Here is a 25,600-nt window from a genome sequence, read left to right on the forward strand (position 1 = left end):
ATTACTGATCGTCGCTGCTGTAATGAACACAAACCTAACCCCCCCATCCCCCTGACACACACACACACACCTCCCGACTGACCACACACGGCCTCTCCTTCCGTGCTTCTACACCTGCATTGCTTGCTGTTTGGGGTTTTAGGCTGGGTTTCTGTACAGCACTTTGAGATATCAGCTGATGTACGAAGGGCTATATAAATACATTTGATTTGATTTGTCCATCCCCGTCTAACACATTGGGTGTGTTAATCTGTTATATATACAGTGGGGCAAAAAAGTATTTAGTCAGCCCCCCGTGTGGTTCTGGGATTTTTGCTCACCGTTCTTGTGATCATTTTGACCCTACGGGGTGAGATCTTGCATGGAGCCCCAGATCGAGGGAGAGTATCAGTGGTCTTGTATGTCTTCCACTTCCTAATAATTGCTCCCACAGTTGATTTCTTCAAACCAAGCTGCTTACCTATTGCAGATTCAGTCTTCCCAGCCTGGTGCAGGTCTACAATTTTGCTTCTGGTGTCCTTTGACAACTCTTTGGTCTTGGCCATAGTGGAGTTTGGAGTGTGACTGTTTGAGGTTGTAGACAGGTGTCTTTTATACTGATAACAAGTTCAAACAGGTGCCATTAATACAGGTAACGAGTGGAGGACAGAGGAGCCTCTTAAAGAAGAAGTTACAGGTCTGTGAGAGCCAGAAATCTTGCTTGTTTGTAGGTGACCAAATACTTATTTTCCACCATAATTTGCAAATAAATTCATTACAAAATCCTACAATGTGATTTTCTGGATGTCATAGTTGAAGTGTACCTACCTAAAATTACAGGCCTCTCTCATCTTTTTAAGTGGGAGAACTTGCACAATTGGTGGCTGACTAAAGACTTTTTTGCCCCACTGTAATATATATATATATTATTATTATTATTTTTTTTACAGTTTTTGAATCAGCAGACGTGTGAAGGCCCATTGTCTCATTCCTCTCTCTCATTCTGTGTCAGTGAGCAGCGAGCACAAACAGCCAATTGACACCGGCACCTAAAAGACCAAATAAACAACATCAAGTCTTGCTGTTCTCACCTGAAAACTGGAATCATGTATTTCATTCAGCGCTAAGCGGCTGTTCTGTCTGTCACCACTGACACCCTCTCCATCTCTGTACGGCCTCCCCCGGTCTGTGACTCCCTATCTCATACCACTTCGTTTGCCCCAAGGCACATGCACAATAGCTCATGACATCAGCGGGGAGGCAGGCGCATAGCGGGTGATCTGTGTCTCTGCCTTTCTCCATCACCGCCACCCCATAGGTAGCAACCCGCCTGCGTGGGGACTCCAATCAGGGGAGTCATGTGACAAGTTAAACAGAAGGTTTGACAGCTTCTCCCCCACAAATCTCCATTTAGCCCGAAGCCAGCCGCACTGGAAGCTCCTGAAATAAATACCAGTGTTTCCTCTGGGACTAGACTGACGGCTGGAATCCACCGTTCAAACCAGGGCCTATTTTCTTCCCCCCCCCCAAAAAAAACAGTGAGAGGGAGCAGTCATATAGATGGCCCTATAATTGGCAGGGTAATAGTGTTTGCTAATAGGCTAATTAAAGTAGCCTGCTGCCATCCACACAGTGGTTATACAGGCCTAGCCACTAGCTGACCATCATACATAGACAGAGAATCCACACAGTGGTTATACAGGCCTAGCCACTAGCTGACCATCATACATAGACAGAGAATCCACACAGAGGTTATACAGGCCTAGCCACTAGCTGACCATCATACATAGACAGAGAATCCACACAGAGGTTATACAGGCCTAGCCACTAGCTGACCATCATACATAGACAGAGAATCCACACAGTGGTTATACAGGCCTAGCCACTAGCTGACCATCATGCATAGACAGAGAATCCACACAGAGGTTATACAGGCCTAGCCACTAGCTGACCATCATGCATAGACAGAGAATCCACACAGAGGTTATACAGGCCTAGCCACTAGCTGACCATCATACATAGACAGAGAATCCACACAGTGGTTATACAGGCCTAGCCACTAGCTGACCATCATACATAGACAGAGAATCCACACAGTGGTTATACAGGCCTAGCCACTAGCTGACCATCATACATAGACAGAGAATCCACACAGAGGTTATACAGGCCTAGCCACTAGCTGACCATCATACATAGACAGAGAATCCACACAGAGGTTATACAGGCCTAGCCACTAGCTGACCATCATACATAGACAGAGAATCCACACAGTGGTTATACAGGCCTAGCCACTAGCTGACCATCATACATAGACAGAGAATCCACACAGAGGTTATACAGGCCTAGCCACTAGCTGACCATCATACATAGACAGAGAATCCACACAGTGGTTATACAGGCCTAGCCACTAGCTGACCATCATACATAGACAGATAATCCACACAGTGGTTATACAGGACTAGCCACTAGCTGACCATCATACATAGACAGAGAATCCACACAGAGGTTATACAGGCCTAGCCACTAGCTGACCATCATACATAGACAGAGAATCCACACAGTGGTTATACAGGCCTAGCCACTAGCTGACCATCATGCATAGACAGAGAATCCACACAGAGATGCTTCTCCTGCCTGTGTATCTTCTAGTCTACGGCAACTGCGGGGTTAACTCCTGACTCCGTCTGTCCAGGTTTCCCTCACCACTGTCTCTTCTCCTCCGTCAGAATGCTGGCCCTCTGCTCTGGGGAAAGTGTCCTCATATGTCTTAGTTTATCTCCCCCGGTCTCTCCAACTTATAAATGTCTTCCTCACTTCCACTATCCCTTTGTTATTCTCTCTTCCCCCCCTCCTGCCCATCTGCCTCCTTCGTTCACTGGTATTACCACGGTGTTGTCTGTCCTCTCTTCGGATATTACAGAGACTGCTGGAGAACTTTAGCCCCCAACCCCCTAAATCAAAGTTCCCCTACAGGGATTCAGCCCTAAGGTTTGCTTGGGCAGATCCCCCCTCTCCAAAAATTCTGACATCAATAAAATCTCACCCCTCTTTCCACATTTCATATTAAATCCCTGATCTGTGTGGGAACTGAAATATTCTCCCATTGAAGTAGCGGTTTAGGAACAATACAGTACCTCACATCCTAAGTAGAGGATATGAGGGTGTGAGTTAGGGAGGCTGGGCGAGAGATTACGGTCTTCATAAGTAACCGGGAACACAACGGCACTCGACTCAAACCCATTTGAAGAATGACGGAACCATCTGTGGCAAAACTTCTGTTTCCACGAGATAACAGCTTTTTAATTCCACAAATATGTGGAGAGGCCATATCCACATGATCGTCTGTCTTGCCTTCCTTCCCCAATCCCAGCCTGAGCCCACAGCCCCCATCAGCCCCCTTCCAGACGCCTTTAAAGTCATTGTGGAGAGGAGTGTGTGTGAACACTTAATAACAGTCAGCGTTACTCTCTCTCTCTGTCTCTCTGTCTCTCTCTCTCTCTCTCTGATAAGGGGCTGGCTGAGGGCGAGGTGGGAGAAAAGGGAGGAACTCATTATATCAGAGTGTGGAGCAGCGATATGAACTTCCCCGCTGTACGTTTGATTAAAAATTGCTCAGTGCTACAGCAGATTATTCCAGCGTGTTTCCTGTGTCTGTCCCTAATCTGCATATCCTATGGGAAGTTGGGAAGAGGGAGGGAGGGTTAACATGAAGTATCTCTCTCTCTCTCTCTCTCTCTCTCTCTCTCTGTCATGAGTGTTTTGGCTGTAGCTGTCACCAGTTCACAGGCTCAGTTCTCATAATGAAGTCGGTGTCAGTGACACAATGCATCTGCGTTTACAGACTGCACCCCTTGGTTGTTCAATGTCACAAAAGAGAATACTGGGTTTGAGGTGCAAGGTTTAAATCAGTGGGTTGTTAATGTGCGCTCTATTTGACAACCGCTGTGGAGCGCTAATTCCAGCGAAAACACAACAATAATCATTTTGACTGATTCCTCTTAAAACAGGAAGTGTCAGCTCTGACACCTGAGATCAGCAAAACAATCAGAGGGCAATTTACTGTAAGCGTTTATCCTGCAGAGACATGACAGGTTCAAATAATACGCTTAAGATGAGATTTATATCTTCTCTCAAAGTAAAACAATTCTTAGCAAATGTGATATGGGTCTTGTAACTCTACACTCCGTACCCTGGGAAATAAGAGAGGCCACTTTTCTGTGTAATAATAACACAAAGGAAATGTATGCACAGAATATCTTGTTTTGAGTGAAAGTACAGTATAGTACAGTATATGTTTGTTCTGTAACAAGTGAGAGTGTGTATCCTTGTGGGCGCTGTGTGTCTGTGTCTGTGTGTATATATATATATATATATATATATATATATATATATATATATATATATATATATATATATATATATATATATATATATATATATATATATATATATATATATATATATATATATATATATATATATATATATATATATATATATATATATATATATATATATATATATATATATATATATATATATATATATATATATATATATATGTGTGTGTGTGTGTGTGTGTGTGTGTGTGTGTGTGTGTGTGTGTGTGTGTGTGTGTGTGTCCATGGTGTGTGTATAGTGTGCGTGCATGTGGTTTAGACGTAACTCTCCGCTCCCACACTGCGGTGCCAATGTGTTCCTCATTACTCCAGATGTTTGGGAGCTGGGCGGTTCCTCTGCTCTCTGGCATTCTCATTCTCCCCTGAGAGGCGGCCATGTCACAGTAATGTCAAACACATGTGGAGCACACTGGGGCTCCCAACGCCAATATCTTTCCCACTGTTTGGACGGGTAAACAGGGAGGGAACCATAGCGATCGACCGCTGGTCTGCCTGCGCCTGAACCCATCTCTTTGGGCTCACGGGCACCCCAACAGGCAGCTTGGGTTCCCAAAGCTGGAGCCTGCCCCCTTCAATGGGCAATAAGTGATACCCACAGAAGCTCGCAAACATGTCCCAGCATGCCTCCATGGGGTTTTAAAATATATTCCATCCACATTGCAGAGCTATATGTACAGATATATAATACACGTGAACAATGGCCTTCTCCCTTATCACTCTTACCAGAGAACAAGACTTCACTGTCGATCTCGGAACCCAGTGATTTGAGACACGATCCTGTCCAAAACACTATCTCAGTGTCAATGTCTCGGTCTGCACCTCTCTTCACCCACACATGCACACACACACACTGACGAGTGCGCACACGCACACACACACACTGACGAGCGCGCGCGCACACACACACACACGTTACCTAAGATTATGGATTTCTCAGCTGCTGCACTTTTCATCATGGCCAGACGCTGCCAGATAAACAAAAGAGGGAAAAAAGGCCTTTACTTCTTATTTAGCTCATCCAAAGAAAGCCTTTCTCTGTTTGAGATGAATTTCGTCTCCCTGGGAACGTAACTGACACTTGAACGCGCTCTTTGGCCGCTAATGTTCAAATCATGGGAGAGGACAGAGCTGTGTGTGAGATACCGGACAGATACATGGAAACAGTTGGGTGCTCACACCCTGACAGCTCTGACCTGTGTGCAGTCTCTTGGGGCGTAGCCTCTCCGGGTGGTACCCTGGTCATGTAATTGCACAATAGTATTAATGCATTATAGGAATTAGGTTCACAGGGTAATCTGCCGGCTGCTTACAGGTTGGGATTCCAGGACGGTGGAACATTCCCGGTAAATCCACTGTTGCACACAACAAACCGTAGCCTCCGCACACGGGGCAAACCACCCCACGCAGAGTTGCTTGCTGTGTTCTTAATTCACTGTTATACTCAATGCCTCCCATATACTTATGGTGACCAATCTCCTACTTAGATTTAGTATACACTATTGTCTCTATGAAATGCATTATTTTTACACAGATGAGAATCTAGTCATCCTGTTGTCATGGTAGTGAGTGTTGCTATGGTGCGTTTGTGCACAGTACAGTATATGCCGTATTCAGGGATGATTGCTCTGGCAATTGTCGTTTGGCCTGTGTGTCCAGGTGTCTGTGTGTTCTGCTGACCAGCTGACCCTCTCTCCACTCCACTCCTCTCCCCTCCACAAACACACACACACATACTCTGCCGGCCGGCTGCGTGCTCCCGCCCACTGCCATCTGCTCCTCTCATTAATTAGAAGACGGCCAACTTCACCTGCACCGCCCGCACTCAAATTACAATAATTACCTGTCACATGCACAAGCCCGCCGCCCAACTACCCACCACACTTCTCACCCCGCTCCCCACCCCGCTCCCCACCTCACTCCCCACCCCCCACCACGCTCCCCACCACGCTCCCCACCACGCTCCCCACCACGCTCCCCACCAGGCTCCCCACCCCACTCCCCACCAGGCTCCCCACCCCGCTCCCCACGTTCCCCACCACGCAATACACGAGGGGGTGTGGTATATGGCCAATATACCACTGTTCTTATGGATACAGCCCTTAGCAGTGGTATATTGGCCATATACCACAAACCCCTGAGGTACCTTATTGCTATTATAAACTGGTTACCAGCATAATTAGAACAGTAAAAGTAAATGTTTTGTCATACCTGTGGTATACGGTCTGATATACCACAGCTTTCAGCCAATCAGCATTCAGGGCTCGAACCACCTGGTTTATAATATTATATAACCCCCTGGTCATAGCTTCAGTATGTTTCTGTTACCACTGTGGGAAGAGTTATGATGCCTCAAAGTGGGGCTCTTAGGGTCTATTAGGACTGGTGTTTGTCAGGCAGCAGCCTGCGAGCTACGCACTGCATGGTCTGCCTCTCTGCTTCTGTCCAGAGGAGGCCGGTGAGACTCCATCCCTGCATGGTCTGCCTCTCTGCTTCTGTCCAGGGGAGGCCGGTGAGACTCTATCACTGCATGGTCTGCCTCTCTACTTCTGTCCAGGGGAGGCCGGTGAGACTCCATCACTGCACTACAACATCTCTCTATTGGCATGTGGCTTTGGCACAAGAGCACGTATCTCTTTTAAAAAACTTTTGTTTTTTCTCCTGTGGTATTTTTCCGTCTGCCCATTAAACGGGAGGGAGACATCCATATGAGTGTGGTAGTAGCAGAGACGGAATAAACTCCAGTGGGGTAATGAATGGTTTTCTTTAAGAGAGGCACTTAATGATGAAGTGGGGACATCTGCCTTTGGAGAAGAGTGGCGGGCGGTGGGGATGTTTGGTGGTAATGTGCGGTAATGCTGAACGGCTGTAGTGTGGTTTCACCTTTGGATCTCTCCATCTATTGTCTGTCTATTATCAGCTGTTCAATTATTCAGCTGATCTTTACCGCCAGGGCCAATTAAATAGTAAATTCATGTGATGTCCTCTGTTTTTACAGAGAAGAATCCACTGATGGATATCGTGCAGGCTCAAGTGAGTGACTTTTTGGCCAAGATGAGTCATCTACACAGAGTAATCTTTCTTTAAGTTATATTTATTCATATTTTATACACTGAGTATACAAAACATTAAGAACACCTGCTCTTTCCATGGCATAGACTGACCAGGTGAATCCTGGTGAATGCTATGATCCCTTATTGATGTCATCTGTTCGATCCACTTCAATCAGTGTAGATGAACGGGAGGAGACAATTGAGACGTGGATTGTGTATGTCTCAATTGAATCGGCGAATAGGCAAAGGATTTAAGTGCCTTTGAACGGGGTATGGTAGTAGGTGCCAGCCGCACCGCTTGTGTCAAGAACTGCAACGCTGCTGGGTTTTTCACCCCCAACAGTTTCCTGTGTGTATCAAGAATGGTCCACCACCCAAATGACATCCAGCCAACTTGACACAACCGTGGGAAGCATTGCAGTCAACATAGGCCAGCATCCCTGTGGAACGCTTTCGACACCCTGTAGAGTCCATGTGTTGACAAATTGAGGCTGTTCTGAGGGCAAAATGGGGTTGGGTGCATCTGGAATATTAGGAAGGTGTTCCTAATGTTTGGTATACTCAGTGTATATCTAGTTTAGAATGTCTTCTAATTGTATTTAGTTTGAGATGTTTCATTAAATAATATTGCTTCCAACCCAATTAATTTTCTCTTTCACTAGGCTAGAGAAATGTTGTTACTTTGTCTGTCTGGCAGCAATACCAATAGGCAGTCTCATCGATGTGCTCTTCTTCTACTCTCTGATGCCCAATACAGTTCTGCTCACTCATTATCCTGGCTGGCACAGACACCAGCTCCATATTGCATTTTCTGGCCTTAAAACTGAGAGGCGGCGTTTTTGTGAATTGAATATCTGGCAATTGACCCACTGTGGAGTCTGATCATCATACCCAGGAGATCGGCGTAAGTGCATGTGCTGAAGGGGGGGTTCACGTGCGGCTGAAGGGGAAAAGAGAGGTGAGAGAGGCCTTTCGATTCCAGGCCACCTATTCCAGAATTTCACACCATGGGATATGATCAGGTTATTCCAGGTTATGTTCACACGTTAGCCTAGGCTTCTAGAAGCGGTTTGGCCCATTCAGTGTGTGTGCAATACATAATCCACCATGCCTCTGTTACACATGATAATATAGTATAAATATATCAAATAAAATAATATATCACAGACCATGAGATGTAGGTTATTTACTGCCCCTTCCACTGATTTATGACAACAGGGCAGGGCCTGGTCCGAATACTTTGAACATGCATCGTTCCTTCCTTCAATCACGTATTACTCAAGGAAGGAGCCCACAAGATATCAAAAGAAATCCAAGGCTGACGCCTACGATCCAAACGCATTACTACTTTCAGTCGGTACTTTGTTGTGGGAGTTGTGGTGAGGTACAGGTACCACCACAGGAAGAAGACACAACAGATGCTAGAGTACAAAGCCCTAAAAACCACAACCCGACCCAACAACTGTATATTTACGCCTCCGTGTTCCATCACACAAGGAGCTTCGCGCGCTCTCATATGCACCAGCAGAAACACCACATCGTGTGCCGTTAGTTTAATTCATGTAGGCCTACTATATCTGGGAGAACGAATTTATCTACAGACCACCTGTATCCAGAGGAAAGCAGACGCCTTATGGCCCAACATTTGCTATAAACAAACATTGCTAGGAAATGTGCTAAAATACATAGCCTGTATTTATATCGACGTATACACGTTTTAACTTCTCTGTTGTTTGCGATGAAATATGCCTACTAGTTATTGATACTAGTCTACCATTAATATTATAGACATATGAAAAGTTGTCTTGTCAAATGTCTGATATGGTTTATTGAAGCTACAATGCGTTCAAGTTGGCTGAAATTCTACTTCAGCACAATTGTTTTAGCCTATAATTTTTACAAATGTTTTTCCAAATAAGAGAACCATCATCCAACAGGCCACATCGACTGCAGTGTCTGTGTCAAAATAAAACCATTCATATTTGATTCAACGCCATCAATGGGAAAGCACTGAAACTATACTGAACACTAATGTTTACAGTTTAATAACATGAATGAAAGTTCCTGTAAAAATAGCTGACAATGTGGAAAACCTCAACAACGAAAGTAGGAGTCAACAGCTTTATTTTTTTTAAAGTCAAGAAAAACGGTATAATAACACATTATTTCTAATCGATAAGGGAATTGCATTATTGCCCTTGAAAATCTAACGTTTTGCATGTTATGTAACATAATATAGGAAGAGTATTGGTTATAATTAAAGATCTGCATAATCATTTATGCAGCTATGTTAACATCAGGGACATGTAAAATCACGTCTTCACTATGCTATGCTACCTAGCTAAATAGTGATTATCACCCAACCTCACCATCTAGCCGAGACTATAGTTCATAAAATAAGTTTACAAATCAAAGAGTACAAAATAGGCTACAAAATAATATGCAATATGTGCTTCGTGCTTCATGCCAGAAGCAACCGTGTCCAAACGTATCTCTCGCATCAAACAAGCACACAATTAGAATGTATAATTTGCAACAAACATGAAGCCTAATAGTGTGACTTACTTTGTGAAGGTCGGGTTCAGGCTGAGGTAATTGCAGCGAAGATAATCCAGACCAAATAATGACGATTATAACGCCCCGATCCTCATTATTTGGAAGAAAGGATAAAGCCTTCGGAGATATTGAACACAATTCATAAAGGTGTTATTCCTTCTCTTTGATAATGAAAGATATTGAGAGAGAGAGAAAAAAATGATAAATTCGACACTTTTACAGTCAAAAAAAATAAAAAATTGTTTCCTTTGGATTCAAAGCGGTGTTGTTGACTTTTCGGTTCAATAAATGATGAGGTAATTCACTTCTTAGATATAAATTGAAAACTATATCGCAAAGCTAGACAGAGCTTTGTGATCCTTTAGTTACATAGAAGTCTTTGGTTTACTGTCCGTTTTCGATGGTAAAAACCAACAGTTTATCTGGATTTTGAGGGGGGGAATCACAACTTCTCTTCGTTATCTAAATGTGAGCTGCTTTAGATCTAATTTTCTGTTAGCAAGGATAGGCTAATACAGTAAAGAAACCACAGTGATAGTTGATTCAGCTATGTATTAACATTTGTGCTCACCGTCGGCAAACTGATACAAAATATAAATATTTTGTGTAATCTTAAAATTGTCAGAGAAAATAGACTACTTCACAAATCCTTGTCCGATGCGCGCCGTAGGCTACATCCAATGTAAAAAATATGAAATTCATTTGGGCATGGATCCTCTTGTTCCAAATGCTACTCCTCGGTAGACGACTTTGAAACCGTTGTTTGGCACACAGTCGTCCAAATGACTTTACAATATCAAGTCTTTATACATCCGTAAAATGAGTCTCCCGTTGTTTGATCATGTCAAAGCCGAATGAATCACTCGATTTTGCTCAGCAGACACCACGCTTCTCAGACGGTCATTGCCAACCGACCCAACTGTTCAGGCATCGAGGACCGCTCATTCCACTGAAACAAATGGCTTGAGATGCTGTTGTCAACTCCAGTTAGTAAAAATCTTTCATCATTTTTCGAGCGCCTAAATGGTTGTCTTTGTTGTCGCTCATTTCGTGTTTTGGTTCATTTGGTAGTTTTCGATCATTTTGAGCTCGCGGGTCTAGTGTGCAGTCTTGTGATTCTCTCTATCCCTCTGTAGCCTTCTGTCTGCGTTTAAATTACCATCTGGAGCAGGATGCGTACGGAGCTCCTAACCTCTCTCTCTCGCTCTCTCTCTCTCCCTCTCTTTCTCTCTCTTCAGACCTACGAGTTGACAGCCACCTTTCTGCTCGTTTCTGCAATAGCATTGACAATTGACAGCACGCGTTTTATCTCCATATTGTCATTTTTTTTCCCGCATGTTGAAACTCATGGAACTATGACCTCATGCACACACACATACACATATAGGCTATTGATTTATACGCGAAACAAGTGCAGAAGTTTACATTATGTTATTTTGTAAATTCTAGAAATACAATGTATTCCCCACGTGAGGTTTTTACTTCAGCCCGATTGGATTTATTAACTCTCTTCACTGTCATAGGCCTATTTTATGTGCAAAGAAACAACGAATATTTGTAGCCTAGTGTTAAGTTAGCCTAATTCCATACTTTAGTTTAGGAGATATAGCCGATATCAAATGGTCAGAGGGGTTTGATAAAGTGTAAATACGGGCGCCTACAGTAGGCGATAATACCAGGTATGCATTCTATATTGTCTTGGCATTTTCTCCATAGAGAATCATTTTCCCCATGTCTACCCAAGGGGGCCGCTGTTTCCTCACATCAGCACACGCCAGCTCCAAAACCACCTCACTCGTCGCCTAGGCAATCTCCCCATGCAATGCCATCAACATCATCTCATCATTTCTACCAATGGCCTCACAATTAACTGCTCGTTCAGACGCTTGACAATCAGTGGACATTTTTCTCTAACTTCTCAATAGACAATGGTAGAAAAATAAATACAAGATTTCTGCTTTAGCCTAGGGAGGCCTTCTCTTGTTCCCCCGACACTGTCTCCCATGGTCAAGGCAGCATTTATTCATTTTCACCAAAGAATGCAAGTGATAGACAACAAAATAGATTACATTTTTTTTTTTAAATAACGGTGTGCAGTAGCTATCACAAAAGGTGCTTTTGGCTGAAAGGTGTCTGTAAAAATAATATAGTCAGAGGTTGGATTTGCACCTCCAGAATCTGCAGGCAAACACCATAGTGCGACTGTTCTACGGTCATTCCATCCGACATCCTCATAGTGTGTGTGTATTTGAGTTAATGCTGTATTTTTTGTAACGGCATAGGCGGTAGGCCTATCTGCATACATATGATGGCTTTGCGTTTACCTACCGCGTGGGCCTATTTGCATTAGCACAGTGGCCTATCCCAATTGTAGCTCCCCACACACCGAAAATGGGAAAAATTCTCAAAGTAAATGGTGCTCATTTATTGATGCGTTGAACCCCCGCGCGCCATAGTTGAACAACTTTGTGCTTAAACGATGACGTCATATCTGCCAGGTTCATCTGGTTTCACTAGCTGAGAATTCTACACCTGTGTGCCCTTTACACTTTGTTGCAGACACGGAGGAAGAGGGGTAGCCTACTGAAGACAAAACAAACACTCTCCTCCTCATCTCTACTATGTCTACAGAACTAACAAAGTCAGTCAAGAGTACACAGAGACAGCTGCTATCCAGTGTGTCCTGTCTCACCAGCCTGTCAGGTGTCCGGAGTGTGAGGTGTCCTCTCAGATACAGGTAAGGGAAACTGCCTAAAGGGCATGAGTTGTTCCTGTGTATTACTGACCATTTCAGATGTCAAACAGGTTATACAGTTGGAGGTAATCCATCACAATATGATAATTGATATGATTAGTGAAAGGCCACAGACCCATAAGCAAACCAGTAGGAACAGGGATCTCTATCCGCCATCATAACCAAGCATAAGGGACTGGAGTGAGTGAGTGTGTTGTGGCCTAAAATGATTGCTCTCAGTTGGGGGGGAGAACTGATAAGGTATATTGTACAGTACTTCCCATCCATTTGTTCTTCTCTTTATGACAGCTGCTATGATTCTCTATCTACCATATCAAAGTCTGATCCATCCAGTGAGCAGCCTTAAGATGAATCCGAGATCCTACAGCTCTGTCTGCCTCACTCAGATTTGGAAACATATTCAGGCCAGGTCTCTAAAAGATCTAGGATTTCTCAAGAAAGAGAGAGAGAGCTAGTTGTGTGTTGTATATACACCAATCCATGCATTTCTGAAGAGAACCAATTTCTCAATATTTACCTTGGCTGTTTTAATAATTCAGACACCAACACTATAACTACTGCATTGGGCTTAGAATGGTGGGAGAATTAAACACACACACCCAGACACGCGTACACACCCTCACACATTCCCCAATGCAAGTAACCCATCAGAGTCCTATCAGGGGTTCCATGTGGCATCCTGGGATTTGGGTTGTCAAGGAGATGGATGGTGGATCGCCCCAGGACTTGATGGAGTGTTTATAGCCCCTCTCTCTCTCTCTCCTGCTGGGGAGTTATAGCCTAGCCTGTGCTGGCCCTGCAGGTCCATCTGAGGGCCACACACACTGTGTGTGTGTGTGTGTGTGTGTGTGTGCGCGTGCGTGTGTACAACTGTACGTAAAGGTATGTTTTAGATTGAATATCTTTATGTTTACCTAGGTCTTTTTGTTTAATTAGAAAAAATAATACCGGATGTTGGAGAGGTGATGGGTGAGTAGGGGGGACCGTGAGTGACAGTGTGTGGGGCATGGGGTGAAACCAAAAAGGATTCCTGTCACCATGATAGCATTATGATTGACGGCATGCTATTCTCCTCTGGGAATACGGGCAGACGGCTTGTCAGCTCCCCAAATGACAGCCCCTCATTCTTTTCTTAATTTTGTCTTTTGTTGGGTGATGTGTTGGATGGGATGACCCTCCATGTGGCGCGTCTGATAACTCACCCCCACAACAGAAACACAAGGTGGGAACTATATTTATCGCTCGCAATGAACTGAACTCCCTCGTTTCCTGACACTCGTCTTCAGACCCTGACTTCCCTTTGATGGCATTAATGAACACAAATGACCTGGCTTTGTCTCCTCTCTCTTTCTCTCTTTCTTTCTTCCCTGTCTTTCTTTTGTTCTCTCCACCTCGTTGCGTTGCCTGTATCTGATGGTGGTGGAGGACTGGTCTGAGATGCGCAGGGGTAGATTGAGGGGCTGATCATTGTGTAGGTATGGTAATGAAGGTCTCTGTGACAGACCGGGGACACACGGGACAGCAGAAGGCTCTACAGGGAGAGAACTCACCGAGGTCTGGACTGGAGCATTTCCTCCACTCACACATTGTAAATCCTTTCCTCTCGCTCCAGTCACAGGCTGGCTGGCGTGTTGAAAAGAGATAAGGGCTGCTGTGCCTCTCGTCTGAAAGGAACGCAGCTCCATTGTGCTCTGCTGCTTGGATCCACATTCAGTGGACGCTGCTATTGAGTTGCCATTAAAGGCAGCAATGTAAAAGTAAATTATTTTGGGGAGAAGCGGTTAAAACAAAATAGTCTCTTTCCCTCGAAATGAAAAAACGTAACACGCTCAGGATTATACTGTGTGTTTGTTAGCACACTTTCTGATGCAACCCATTGCACTGGTGTGGCAATGGGAATGTCAAATCAAATCAAATTCCATTTGATTGGTCACGTGCACATATTTAGCAGATGTTATTGCAGGTGCAGCGAAAGCTTTTCGCAGTACAAATGTTCACATTGAAGTTTGATATTTTGAGATGGTATGACCGTGGAAGCTGCGTGTTATGTGACGGCTGTTATATCAGCGTCGTGAGCGTCTTAAAGTCATCTTAAGAGTCATCAGATGATGCCTGAGAATAGACAACACAGGACGACAGAGCTCCCCTGCTGTAATGTAGCATGGCGCAACGGATCATTGCTCCATCTAGTCAAGCACACGTTTGATGCTGGTTTTACAAATTGCATCCATAGACCCTCTGACATTCTATTTGCAATCGTGCAGTAAAGTGGCCGTTCAATCCATCGAAGCATGATGGGAATTTGAACTCAAAATGACGCTCTCTTCTTTTTAAACAGTAATTCTCCTATATGATGTTTAATTCATAGCAGGGCCTGAGGACACACCCACACACACACACACACACACACACACACACACACACACACACACACACACACACACACACACACACACACACACACACACACACACATACACACACACACACACACACACACACATACACACACACACACACACACACACACACACACACACACACACACACACACACACACACACACACACACACACACACACACACAGTACTATGCTTATCTCAGTGTGTGTGAAAAGAGGAGACCCTGAGGTCAGTGGTGGCTGGTGACCAGCCCTGCTAAAGGACCAGGAAATAGCACCTCGTTATAGTGAAGTGTTTACTAAAGAGCAGGATGCAGGAACAGGAGAGAAAGTCAAGTGGGCAGCAGTGGAAAGTTCTCAATTTACCGTGTTTTCTGTTTGCACCTGAATACATCCGCATGTATTCAGGCAAGCAATTGTGTCCACATTGGCATGCAAGAGAGAGAGAGAGAGAGAGAGAGAGAGAGAGAGAGAGAGAGAGAGATAGGGAGAATGTGTGTGTGCAGACAGTTGGTAGTGCTGGGACTGAAGATAGCAAGGAGAGGGGCATGGTGCACTGTATCAAGTAGTGAACATCTGCTCTTCACAGAAACCGCAAAGCTGGTGCAGAGGAAATAGAGAGGATAACTGCTCTCTCCACCCCCCCTTCTCTCCCCTCCTCTCTCTCTCTCTCTCTCTCTCTCTCTCTCACACACACACACATTCTCTCTTTCCCTCTATTTCTCTCTTTTCACATTGATATTCGTCACAGACCCATCCCCCATCATCCTTGTTTTATACCCATCTATGTGAAGAGATTAAGATAACCAATATGTAATACAATCCACTTGTGTAATGGAGGATGATAAGGTTGTTGATGGAGACAGAGAGGTAGGGTAGAATATATGTCAACCTTGGAGCCAGATGTCCTCAACACACGAGTAGCCATTGGAGCGTGTGCACTGTAAATACATAAATGTCTCTCATGCACATAAAGCACACAGTATGACTTTCTCTAGCCATGGAGGATCAGGAAGAGCTGAGCGTTCATGAAACCTATGATAGGCATAATCCAAAGCATCGTTGTGATTTCATTCCACCTTTTCCCTCAAAGTCTCTGTCTAGATTCAGTCTACGCCCCCCTCTCTTTCCCTGCCCTCCCCTCTCTCAGGGCCGGCTGCGAGGGTGTGCTGGTGTTTTGGCGGGTGGCAGTTCCTCATTGTGGTGTGCTGTGTGCTGTATGCGCGGTGATAAGACACAGGGAGAGGAGCCAGCGTGCCGACATATCCCTGCCACTGCGGTTATCATCCGCCGCAGCTGTGCCTGAGCCCTGCGACATCTGCTCCCCCACAGGAAGCCTGCGCCGTGTCTCATAACGCCTCACACACACACAGACACACACAAATAGAAAATATCACAAGACCATTACTATTATGATGCCTGAACGGTACCCCCCCAAACAGGTAAACTACCTGATCAGACAAAGAGTGTTGTTTATAGGGACATGGGTTCCTCCCTGGAACATGAGGCAAGCCTGACGGATGGGGCCAGCGTTTACCTCAGTTCTGCTGGGTTTTTATCAGAGAATTACAGGGGATGCTTATGACTAAGCCTAATTATAGAGTGCTTATCACTGAAATGTTCACAAAGCTCATTACTGCCAAGAAATGGGAGCTGCCGCAGGTAATTCACTATGTTGGGTATTAGTCCTCCTCTAAGACGGCACCCCTTTTAAATATTTAGAGTCTATAAAGTACAGCTTTAATGTCTGATGCTTTTAATGCATTCCTCTGCTACTGGCCTCACTGATTTGTGAAGTTTTTACCTAAAGGCACTACTCCAGTTTTTACACTACTTTAATCAATTACCCTTTACATTGTTGACAGCGTGTGCTTGAAAACAGTCAAGCGATCCTCTCCTCTCAGTGTTGAAAGAGTGGATTTGAGAAAGGAAGAACGTATGAGATTAAGATTACAAGGACTCTCCCATTTCCTTTGTGTTACACCATATTTCTCCCTTAGCCAGTGATGCTAGTTGAGTGTGCTGGTCTGACGGCTAGAAGCTAGCAGAGAGGAGAGGGATGGGGAAGTGAGGGGAGGGGACCCCACTAACCTAACTAACAGCCCTGATGGGGTCAGTAGTGTCTCTCGGGGTCCTGACCTGGGCTTGACAATGAATGAGGCTCACTCAGCATCTCCAACCCTCCACCTTCCACCCTCCCCCTAGCCCCTCAGAAACACAATAAAGGGAAGTGTGCCCCTCCAGCTCCCAGGGGAAGCCCAGAGGGAAGTCCCCATCCTCAGGTCCTCACCAGCCTGAACCCCTTTCCCTCCCAGTCCACTTGGACATATGTGCCCCGGACTTCTAATGTCTTTACAGTGTAGGGTTTTGCCAGCAAACTATGCTTTCAGTAATGAAAAAAAGTTGGAGTCTGCTTTGACCTTGAAAATCAAGTGACAGTTGGTAAAGCGTTTCACCATAGTTACAGGAGCTACAGTAGGAAGCTAATTTCCATGTCTTGTCTGGAGCATGTGGTGCTAACTCAACACAATCTGATTACACATCAATCACTCCAACGTAATGAGGAGAAATGACAGCAGGAGTTTCTCCACAATCACTCGTCACTGTAGCGAGCTGCCAACAGAGGCACAGCCTGTAGTACCTCTCATAACACAGAAAAGGATCACCACCTACCTTGGTTGGCTGTGCGGTGGCTCCTGGTTGCCAGGTTGGGGTTGCCAGATTCCAGCCTGTGAGGGTTCCGTCTGCACAGCGTCCCTCTGTGACTGGTCAGCATCACCGTGGGAACCCTGGGAGGAGCGGCAGACCTCCTCTGCCGTTCCAGGTGGACCTCGGCAGCCATGCTCTGCACCCCCCCAGCAGTAATCCACAACGTTGTCTTGTCCTCTGTGTGTTTTAGAACTGTTGACTGGTCAGGGGACACACTAAACCGCACAAGTTGATAGGTCTATCTTTCTTTCTCTCTGTGGTCAGTGTGTAGACCGGAGGGTTGATGTCCTTTCTCCTGTGTGCTCAGGGTACTGACCGACTAACTGACTGACTGACTGACCACTGACTGACTGACTGACTCATCCAGGCCTGGGGAGATCACAGAGTGAGTCCTCTGGCTTTTATGATTAGAACATGAGCCCAGCACAGCCAGATCACATGGCTGCCAGACAGAGAGAAAAAAAAACTGAACTTCCTTTTAACTTTATGCAGCTAACACAGTCTTCAAATGACTCTTCCTTTACTTCATACTTTTGTCCCGTCCACGACACGTCACTTCAGATGGATCACAGCGCCATCAGACTTGTGTAATTATCTGTGTCCGATGCTCTTTCTCTCCACCCAGTAGTCTCTCTCTCTCCTTCTCTTTCTCCGACTCCCTCAACAGGAGTGTGTGAGGTAACCGTGTGTGTGTGAGAGTGGCAGGGGGAGGTCAGCTAGCCTCGTGGCTCCTCGTTTCCTCGTTGTTCCGGCTGTGGGGCAGTGCACTGGCCTGAACCCTCCTCTAGTCCACACGGGGAAAGCAGAGCAGTGGCGCCCGTGTGAGCCGCGACTGTGCATCTGTAACACGGTGTGTGTATATGTCTGTGTGTGAGTCCTGTCCCCACCGTGTGAAAGGGGTGGTTCCCCAGGGGAAGGTAAACAGTGCTGCTGGGTTGTGATAGCGGTAGACACCAGGCCTCGGCCTCCGTTGGGGCTTCCTCTGGCAGGAACCAGCTGTGTCTGTGGCCGGGCCAGGCCGGGCAGCGCTGTTTTCCCTTTCCCTCCGGACACAGACAGGGCTCCTCCTGTTCCTAACACTTCCTCCCTACACCCTTCACTCCACCTCTCCTTCCCTCCGCCCAGCCAGCCCTACCCCCAACTCTGCACCCTATGGATAGCTCTGCCCCTCAATGACACTGGCCTTAGGGGGGGTTGTTCACCCCCTGTCTTCACTCACTGTGGTTCAGTCAGTCCAAATGCCAAGTGCCTCCCTGCCCTGGCCTCCCTGCTCTGTTGTCCCAGTGGCGTGTGTGTATATGTGTATGTGTGTGTGTGTGTGTTTGTGTGTGCGCGCGCGCATGTGCCGGGTGAGGTAAAATCAGTAACAGGGGTTCCTCTCTGAAACGACAGTGAGGGTACAGCTGGGACCCCTCTGACCCGCAGAGCACCCAGTGTGGTGTAGCTGGGACAGAAGTGAGAGGGGATGTGAGCACACAGATGTGCTGTCCATCTGTCTGTCAGAGTGAAACCAGCACACAGATGGTGGACAGCAGAGTGGATGTGAGAGTAACGGGTGTGTGGGGTAGAGGGCGATGTTCACTCATGTGACACATTTGGTACTTTGGAAACTATGAAATGATAGTTTGACAGTCAGTTGGTTTCATTTCCTTTTTGTATTCTAGGTGCTTTCTATGTTAGAGAGCCTTCCCTGCCTCAACTGTGCACTAAGATCGAAGATTATTTTGGGTAAAAACACAGCATCAAAAATAATTTGTTAGTATATTCAAGCTTCTCCCAATGACATCATCCAATCTGATGGAATCTGCTTCCATGTAGTATTCAGTGGAATGAATACATGTACCGAAGTTGGAATTTTCATGTTTATATGTACTGTATGTATGTGTGTCCAGCATTTCTCCATCCTAAACCTCTCATCATGCTGACCCTCTCCATGGCTACATGTAAGCGCCGTGAGTTAACATGTGATGATCAAGTAATAGCATGTTCTCAAATCAAACCCTGGGATTGCCTGCTGAGAAGGAGAAGATTGCCCCACTGGATTAGTGTGTATGTGGATGCTCCTGTGTGTCAGGCTGTGGAGGCCCCTGCCTGCCTCCCCTACTCTCAGATGTTGGCAGGTATATATTTTTATAAAAAAAGATCTATATATTTTTTTTGGGGGGGGGGTGAGATAATGATTCCCACATAATCACTTTATCCCAGCTCTGGCCCTGGCAGGTGCTATCGTGACCGAGCGGTGCTTTCTCTCCACAGATAAGGTCATGGGACTGGGGAGGGGACCGGAGCGAGGAGAGTGTGGAGCGCTGCGTGGAGCGTTGGGCGAGCGGCTAGTCTGGCCTTATCTTCCCCAGCGGCTGTTGCTCGCAGCTCACAGATGTAGCAGGCTAGACTAGCCGTGTCAGATAGATCCTTCTATCAGCGACATGCAGGCGTCTCTCCCCAAATTAAAACACAGCAGGAGGACGGACAATGCCCTAATTATCACTCTACCCATGAATCATCAGAAGGGAAAAGTAGGACTTTTGATGAAAAATCTGGTGGAAAGTCAGCAAATATACCTGCCTTATTTCAGATGAAAGATTCTCTCTTTCTATTTTTGTTTACATTTCCCTTCTGATTTTCTGAACCTGGAGTTGTGGTCTCTTCTCTGGTAATGCATGCTCATCCTCAAAAATGTGTCCTGTCGCTTTAAAAACAGGCAGAGAGCGGGCCTCCCGAGTGGCGCAGAGGTCTAAGGGCACTGCATCGCAGTGCTTGAGGCATAACTACAGACCCAGGTTCTTTACAAGGCTTTGTCGCAGCTGGTAATGACCGGGAGACCCACCAGGCGGTGCAAAATTGGGTTAGGGGAGTGTTTGGCTGGATGTCCTTGTCCCATCGCACTCTAGCGACTCCTTGTGGCAGGCCGGGCACATGCACGCTGACTTTGGTCGCCAGCTGTACGGTGTTTCCTCCGCAGATGGATTCCGGGTTAAGCAGGCAGTGTGTCAAGAAGCAGTGCGGCTTGGCAGGGTCGTGTTTCAGAGGACGCATGGCTCTCGACATTCGCCTCTCCAGAGTCCGTACGGGAGTTGCAGCGATGGGACAAGACTGTAACTACCAGTTGGGGAGAGAAAGGGATAAAAGTTCAAAAATATATTTTTTTAAACAGGCAGAGAGGAGACGAGAGGAACTTTTCACCTTTTGCACCGAGAGAAAGTCTAACAAGCCTCATGACTGCAGGGAGAGAGAGAGCGAGAGGGAAGCAGCCAGATGGTGGAAAGTCCTCCTGCCAGACACCTGGCCACTTCAGAGTGGATGAACCGCTCACCTTTACCAAGTTTCCTGCCACAAGTACACACTGTATGGATCACCGTGGCTGGCTGGTGACTCTGGGATCACAAACTCTGTTTCTGTACTACGTCACGCTGTTTGTTTTTAGGTGTTCATATCCGTGACACTGTTGGTGAAAGTTTAGGGATTCCCCAGCTTTCTCCCAGGTCCGTAGAATGTAAACATACAGCAAAACACTGTTTTTTTCCTCCACTTTACGTTCTATGTACGTTTGACAGATGTTAGTGGTTGTCAGTTAATTGTCAGCTTGGAGGTGTGATTCCAATATGATGGCCTATCTTTCTGTCTTGTACAGTATGGGAGGATATTGTGAGAGTGTTTGTTGAGGACACAGAGAGCTATAGAAGAGGATTTCCCTGAGCTTATAGCCTTGGCAGTGTATATTCAGTAGTCTATGGACATCTAAATAGCCCCCCGAAATATGGCAGCTGAGGCTCCTCTATCCTCTCTTTGGGGTGTTTATGTGCACCTGCTTGGCACAGACAGCCCCAGAAACCTCCGGATCTTAACCGAACTTTATAAGTTAAACCGTCCCCATCTGTCACAGCGCAGCCCCACACAGATGCATGCTGAGTTTTTTTTTTACAGCAGACTTGGCGCACATTCAAGAACTGTCAAAGAGCACCTGCTAAATTAAGTGCGTTCTCATACACACATACCCACTCACCACACAAGCACATGCAGCCACTGATGTATATTTGCAGAGAATGTTATAGTGACAATGTTATTATATGCAAACATACCATAAATGTTATAGATAACAGATGTTTATCCCATATACTATTTTCTGAGTGACAATTTTCATAAAAAAGCAGCACTTCAAGACAAATAGCAATTAGACTGTGATATTGGCATTTACTTGTTCTAGCCTACACTCTTAGAAAAAAGGGTTCCAAAGGGGTTATTCTGCTGTTCCCATAGGAGAACCCTTTTGGGTTACTTATAGAACCCTCTGTGGAAAGGGTTCTACATGGAACCCAAAACAGTTCTACCCGGAACCAACTGGGGTTCTTCAAAGGATTCTCCTATGGGGACAGCTGAAGAACCCTTTTAGGTTCTAGATGGCACCAGAATGTGCAGAAGAAACATTTTTTATTTAAATGTTCAGTGTTCTTATTTAGCTCACTAGGTCTGTTTACCATAAACCAAGTGACCCAGTTGGCAAACAAATTCATAGTGTTGCTTTTATAGACAACCTGACATGTAACAAGCAGTGGGAGTAAAACCACAACTACCACAGGTGTAGTTTCCGATAGTTCTCCCAACTCCCCCCTCTTTTCTCCTCCTTTCTCTCCCTGTCTCTCTCTCCATCGCCCCTCGTGCGCTCCCTCCCTCCCTCCATCCCTCTCATGGCTCATGGCATGCACAGCCGCTGAGCTGCTCTAAATAGGTGCCACCCTGAATAGGAGACAGATGGAAACGAAGGTTCCCCACTGAGCGGTTCCCCTGCAGCTGTGCTGTGTTCCCAATGCCAGGGAGTGATGACAGCCCACCAAGGGGCACAGAGACACACGGAGACACACGTTCTGAGTGCCATCACGCTCACTCACAATGCTAGGACCGACTGGCAGGGAGGGAGGAGGATGTAGGTTAACCCCTTGTGAATGTTGACCTGTTTAAAGGTAGCCGATATGAGTAAGACCTTTAAACAGGTCAACATTCACAGACGGATTACCAGGACGTTTACTCCAAGCATACGCTGACCAACTGGCAAGTGTCTTCACTGACATGTTCAACCTCTCCCTGACCCAGTCTGTAATACCAACATGTTTCAAGCAGACCACCATATTCCCTGTGCCCAAGAACACCAATGTAACCTGCCTAAATGACTACCGACCCATAGCACTAACGTCTGTAGCCATGAAGTGCTTTGAAAGGCTGGTCATGGCTCACATCAACACCATTATCCCAGAAACCCTAGACCCACTCCAATTTGCGTACCGCCCCAACAGATCCACAGATGACGCAATCTCTATTGCACTCCACACTGCCCTTTCCCACCTGGACAAAAGGAACACCTATGTGAGAATGCTATTCACTGACTACAGCTCAGCCTTCAACACCATAGTGCCCTCAAAGCTCATCACTAAGCTAAGGACCCTGGGACTAAACACCTCCCTCTGCAACTGGATCCGGGACTTCCTGACGGGCCGTCCCCAGGCGGTAAGGGTAGGTAACAATACATCTGCCACGCTGATCCTCAACATGGGGAGCCCCTCAGCTGCACCATCGAGAGCATCCTGACTGGTTGCATCACGGCCTGGTATGGCAACTGCCCAGCCTCCGACCGCAAGGCACTACAGAGGGTAGTGCGTATGGCCCAGTACATCACTGTGGCCAAGCTTCCTGCCATCCAGGACCTCCATACCAGGCGCTGTCAGAGGAAGGCCCTAAAAATTGCCACAGATTCCAGCCACCCTAGTCATAGACTGTTCTCTCTACTACCGCATGGCAAGTGGTACCAGAGCGCCAAGTCTAGGTCCAAGAGGCTTCTAAACAGCTTCTACCCCCCAAGCCATAACACTCCTGAACAGGTAATCAAATGGTTACCTGGACTATTTGCGTTGACCCCCCCCATTTTTACACTGATGCTACTCTGTTTATTATCAATGCATAGCCACTTTACCTCTACCTACATGTACATATTACCTCAATTACCTCGACTAACCTGTGCCCCCGTACATTGACTCTGTACCGGTATCCCCTGAATATAGCATCACTACTGTTATTTTATTGTTGCTCTTTAATTATTTGCTCTTTAATTATTTGTTATTTTTATATTTTCATTTTCTTTCTTTCTTTTTCTTTCTTTTTTACTTCAGTCTATTTTAGTACACACTTTCTTAACACTTATTTTTCTTTAAAACTGCCTTGTTTATTACGGGCTTGTAAGTAAGCATTTCAGTGTAAGGTCTACCTACAGCTGTTGTATTTGACGCATGTGATTTGATTTGATCCCCTAACAACACCCTACTTGGGTCGGGCAAGAGAACATTTTGCCACGGCACCCACCACAATGTATAGCACCCTCCCTGTGAGACAAATGAAACACTTTGTGGAAATGAAACATGGATACATATATTTACACACCCATTTACACACCACATTCATTTATTTGGAGACTTGTTTGGTATCAGGGCTTGGTTGTCATGACATGACCCGACACTTGAAAGACTTACTTTTTATTATTTTTCTCTTACGTGGCTGTCATTAAACAAGAGAATCTGTCTGACTGCAGGATATAGACCCACGTTAGTCCTCAGATGTGCTTTTCACAGAGACCAGACCACTTAGACAGGAGAGCAGGACCCAGCTCGGAGCAGACGGCAGACAATGAGACCGAGAGAAAAGAGACACCCCCAGTCAGAATGTAACTGCAGCCAATTAGGCCGCTAGCCTCTGACATATTGTGTACCGGCTCCATGAATATTTCATCAGAGGAGACTCTCCATAAAGGTCATTGTAGAATTTCCAAACAGAGAGACACCTGTTTTTATTTTAAAGACAGGGGTGAATGAATTATCACCTCTCCCTCTTTCTCGTTGCCCAGGTATTAACACTTTCACATTCAGGTTACTGGTATGAAAGTCTTCCCCCAATGTCTGATATAGCCTATTAATTAGGGTTGCAAAGGGAGGGTATATAACTGTGAACTTTCTAAGTTTATAAGTAAACTAGCAGAATTTTGGTATGATTCCAGGATTTTATGTAATCTATCACAAGACATCTAGTGGCCCTTTTTGGTACTTCAGATTATTACAGGTGTTTGTAATTATCTCTGGCCCGCTGTGTGACCACATGTCCCGGATTGTGTGGGACAGTCCCGCATTCTGGCCCTTTGTCCCGCAACCAAACAATCATGTCCCTCATTTTCTAAAATATATTAACTAACATAAGTAATTTGATTTGATTTAATTTACTAAATATTTCTGAACAAGAGCTACAAAAGTAAGTATACTGAACAAAAATATAATCACAACATGTAAAGTGTTGGTCCCATGTTCAATGAGCTGAAATAAAAGATCCACAAAGTGTTCCATACGCACAAAATTTGTATTTTTTTCAAATTTTGTGCACAAATTTGTTTGCATCCCTGTTAGTGAGCATTTCTCCTTTGCCAAGATAAGATAAGATCCATCCACCTGACAGGTGTTGCATACCAAAAAGATGATTAAACAGCATGATCATTACACAGGTGCAACTTGGGGGTAATAAAAGTCCACTCTAAAATTGGCAGTTTTGTCACACAACACAATGTCACAGATTTTGCAAGTTTTGAGGGAGTGTGCAATTGGCATGCTGACTGCTGGAATGTCCACCAGAGCTTTAGCCAGATGATTTAATGTTAATATTTCTACCATAAATCGCCTCCAACGTCATTTTAGAGAATTTGGCAGTACGTCCAACCGGTCT

At 45.5% G+C, this 25,600-nt stretch overlaps 1 protein-coding gene across 6 annotated transcripts in view; it reads right to left on the minus strand.

Moving 5' to 3' along the window:
- The window catches only part of LOC112249119 (protein CBFA2T3-like), a 56,149-nt gene extending 37,147 nt beyond the window's left edge, over nucleotides 1-19,002 (minus strand). The window contains exon 1 of one of the 6 annotated variants that reach the window (XM_042320940.1): nucleotides 17,816-19,002. In XM_042320940.1, coding sequence (XP_042176874.1) covers nucleotides 17,816-17,984 — 169 coding nt within the window. In that variant the 5' untranslated portion in view covers nucleotides 17,985-19,002. Of the gene's footprint in view, nucleotides 1-9,994; nucleotides 11,408-17,815 lie in introns of those variants that run through there. The other 5 variants (XM_042320943.1, XM_042320942.1, XM_042320939.1 and 2 more) reach the window with 5 other exon arrangements.
- Between the last annotated feature and the right edge of the window lie 6,598 nt (nucleotides 19,003-25,600).

Source organism: Oncorhynchus tshawytscha, linkage group LG04, assembly GCF_018296145.1.
Source record: "Oncorhynchus tshawytscha isolate Ot180627B linkage group LG04, Otsh_v2.0, whole genome shotgun sequence".
Lineage (NCBI taxonomy): Eukaryota > Metazoa > Chordata > Actinopteri > Salmoniformes > Salmonidae > Oncorhynchus > Oncorhynchus tshawytscha.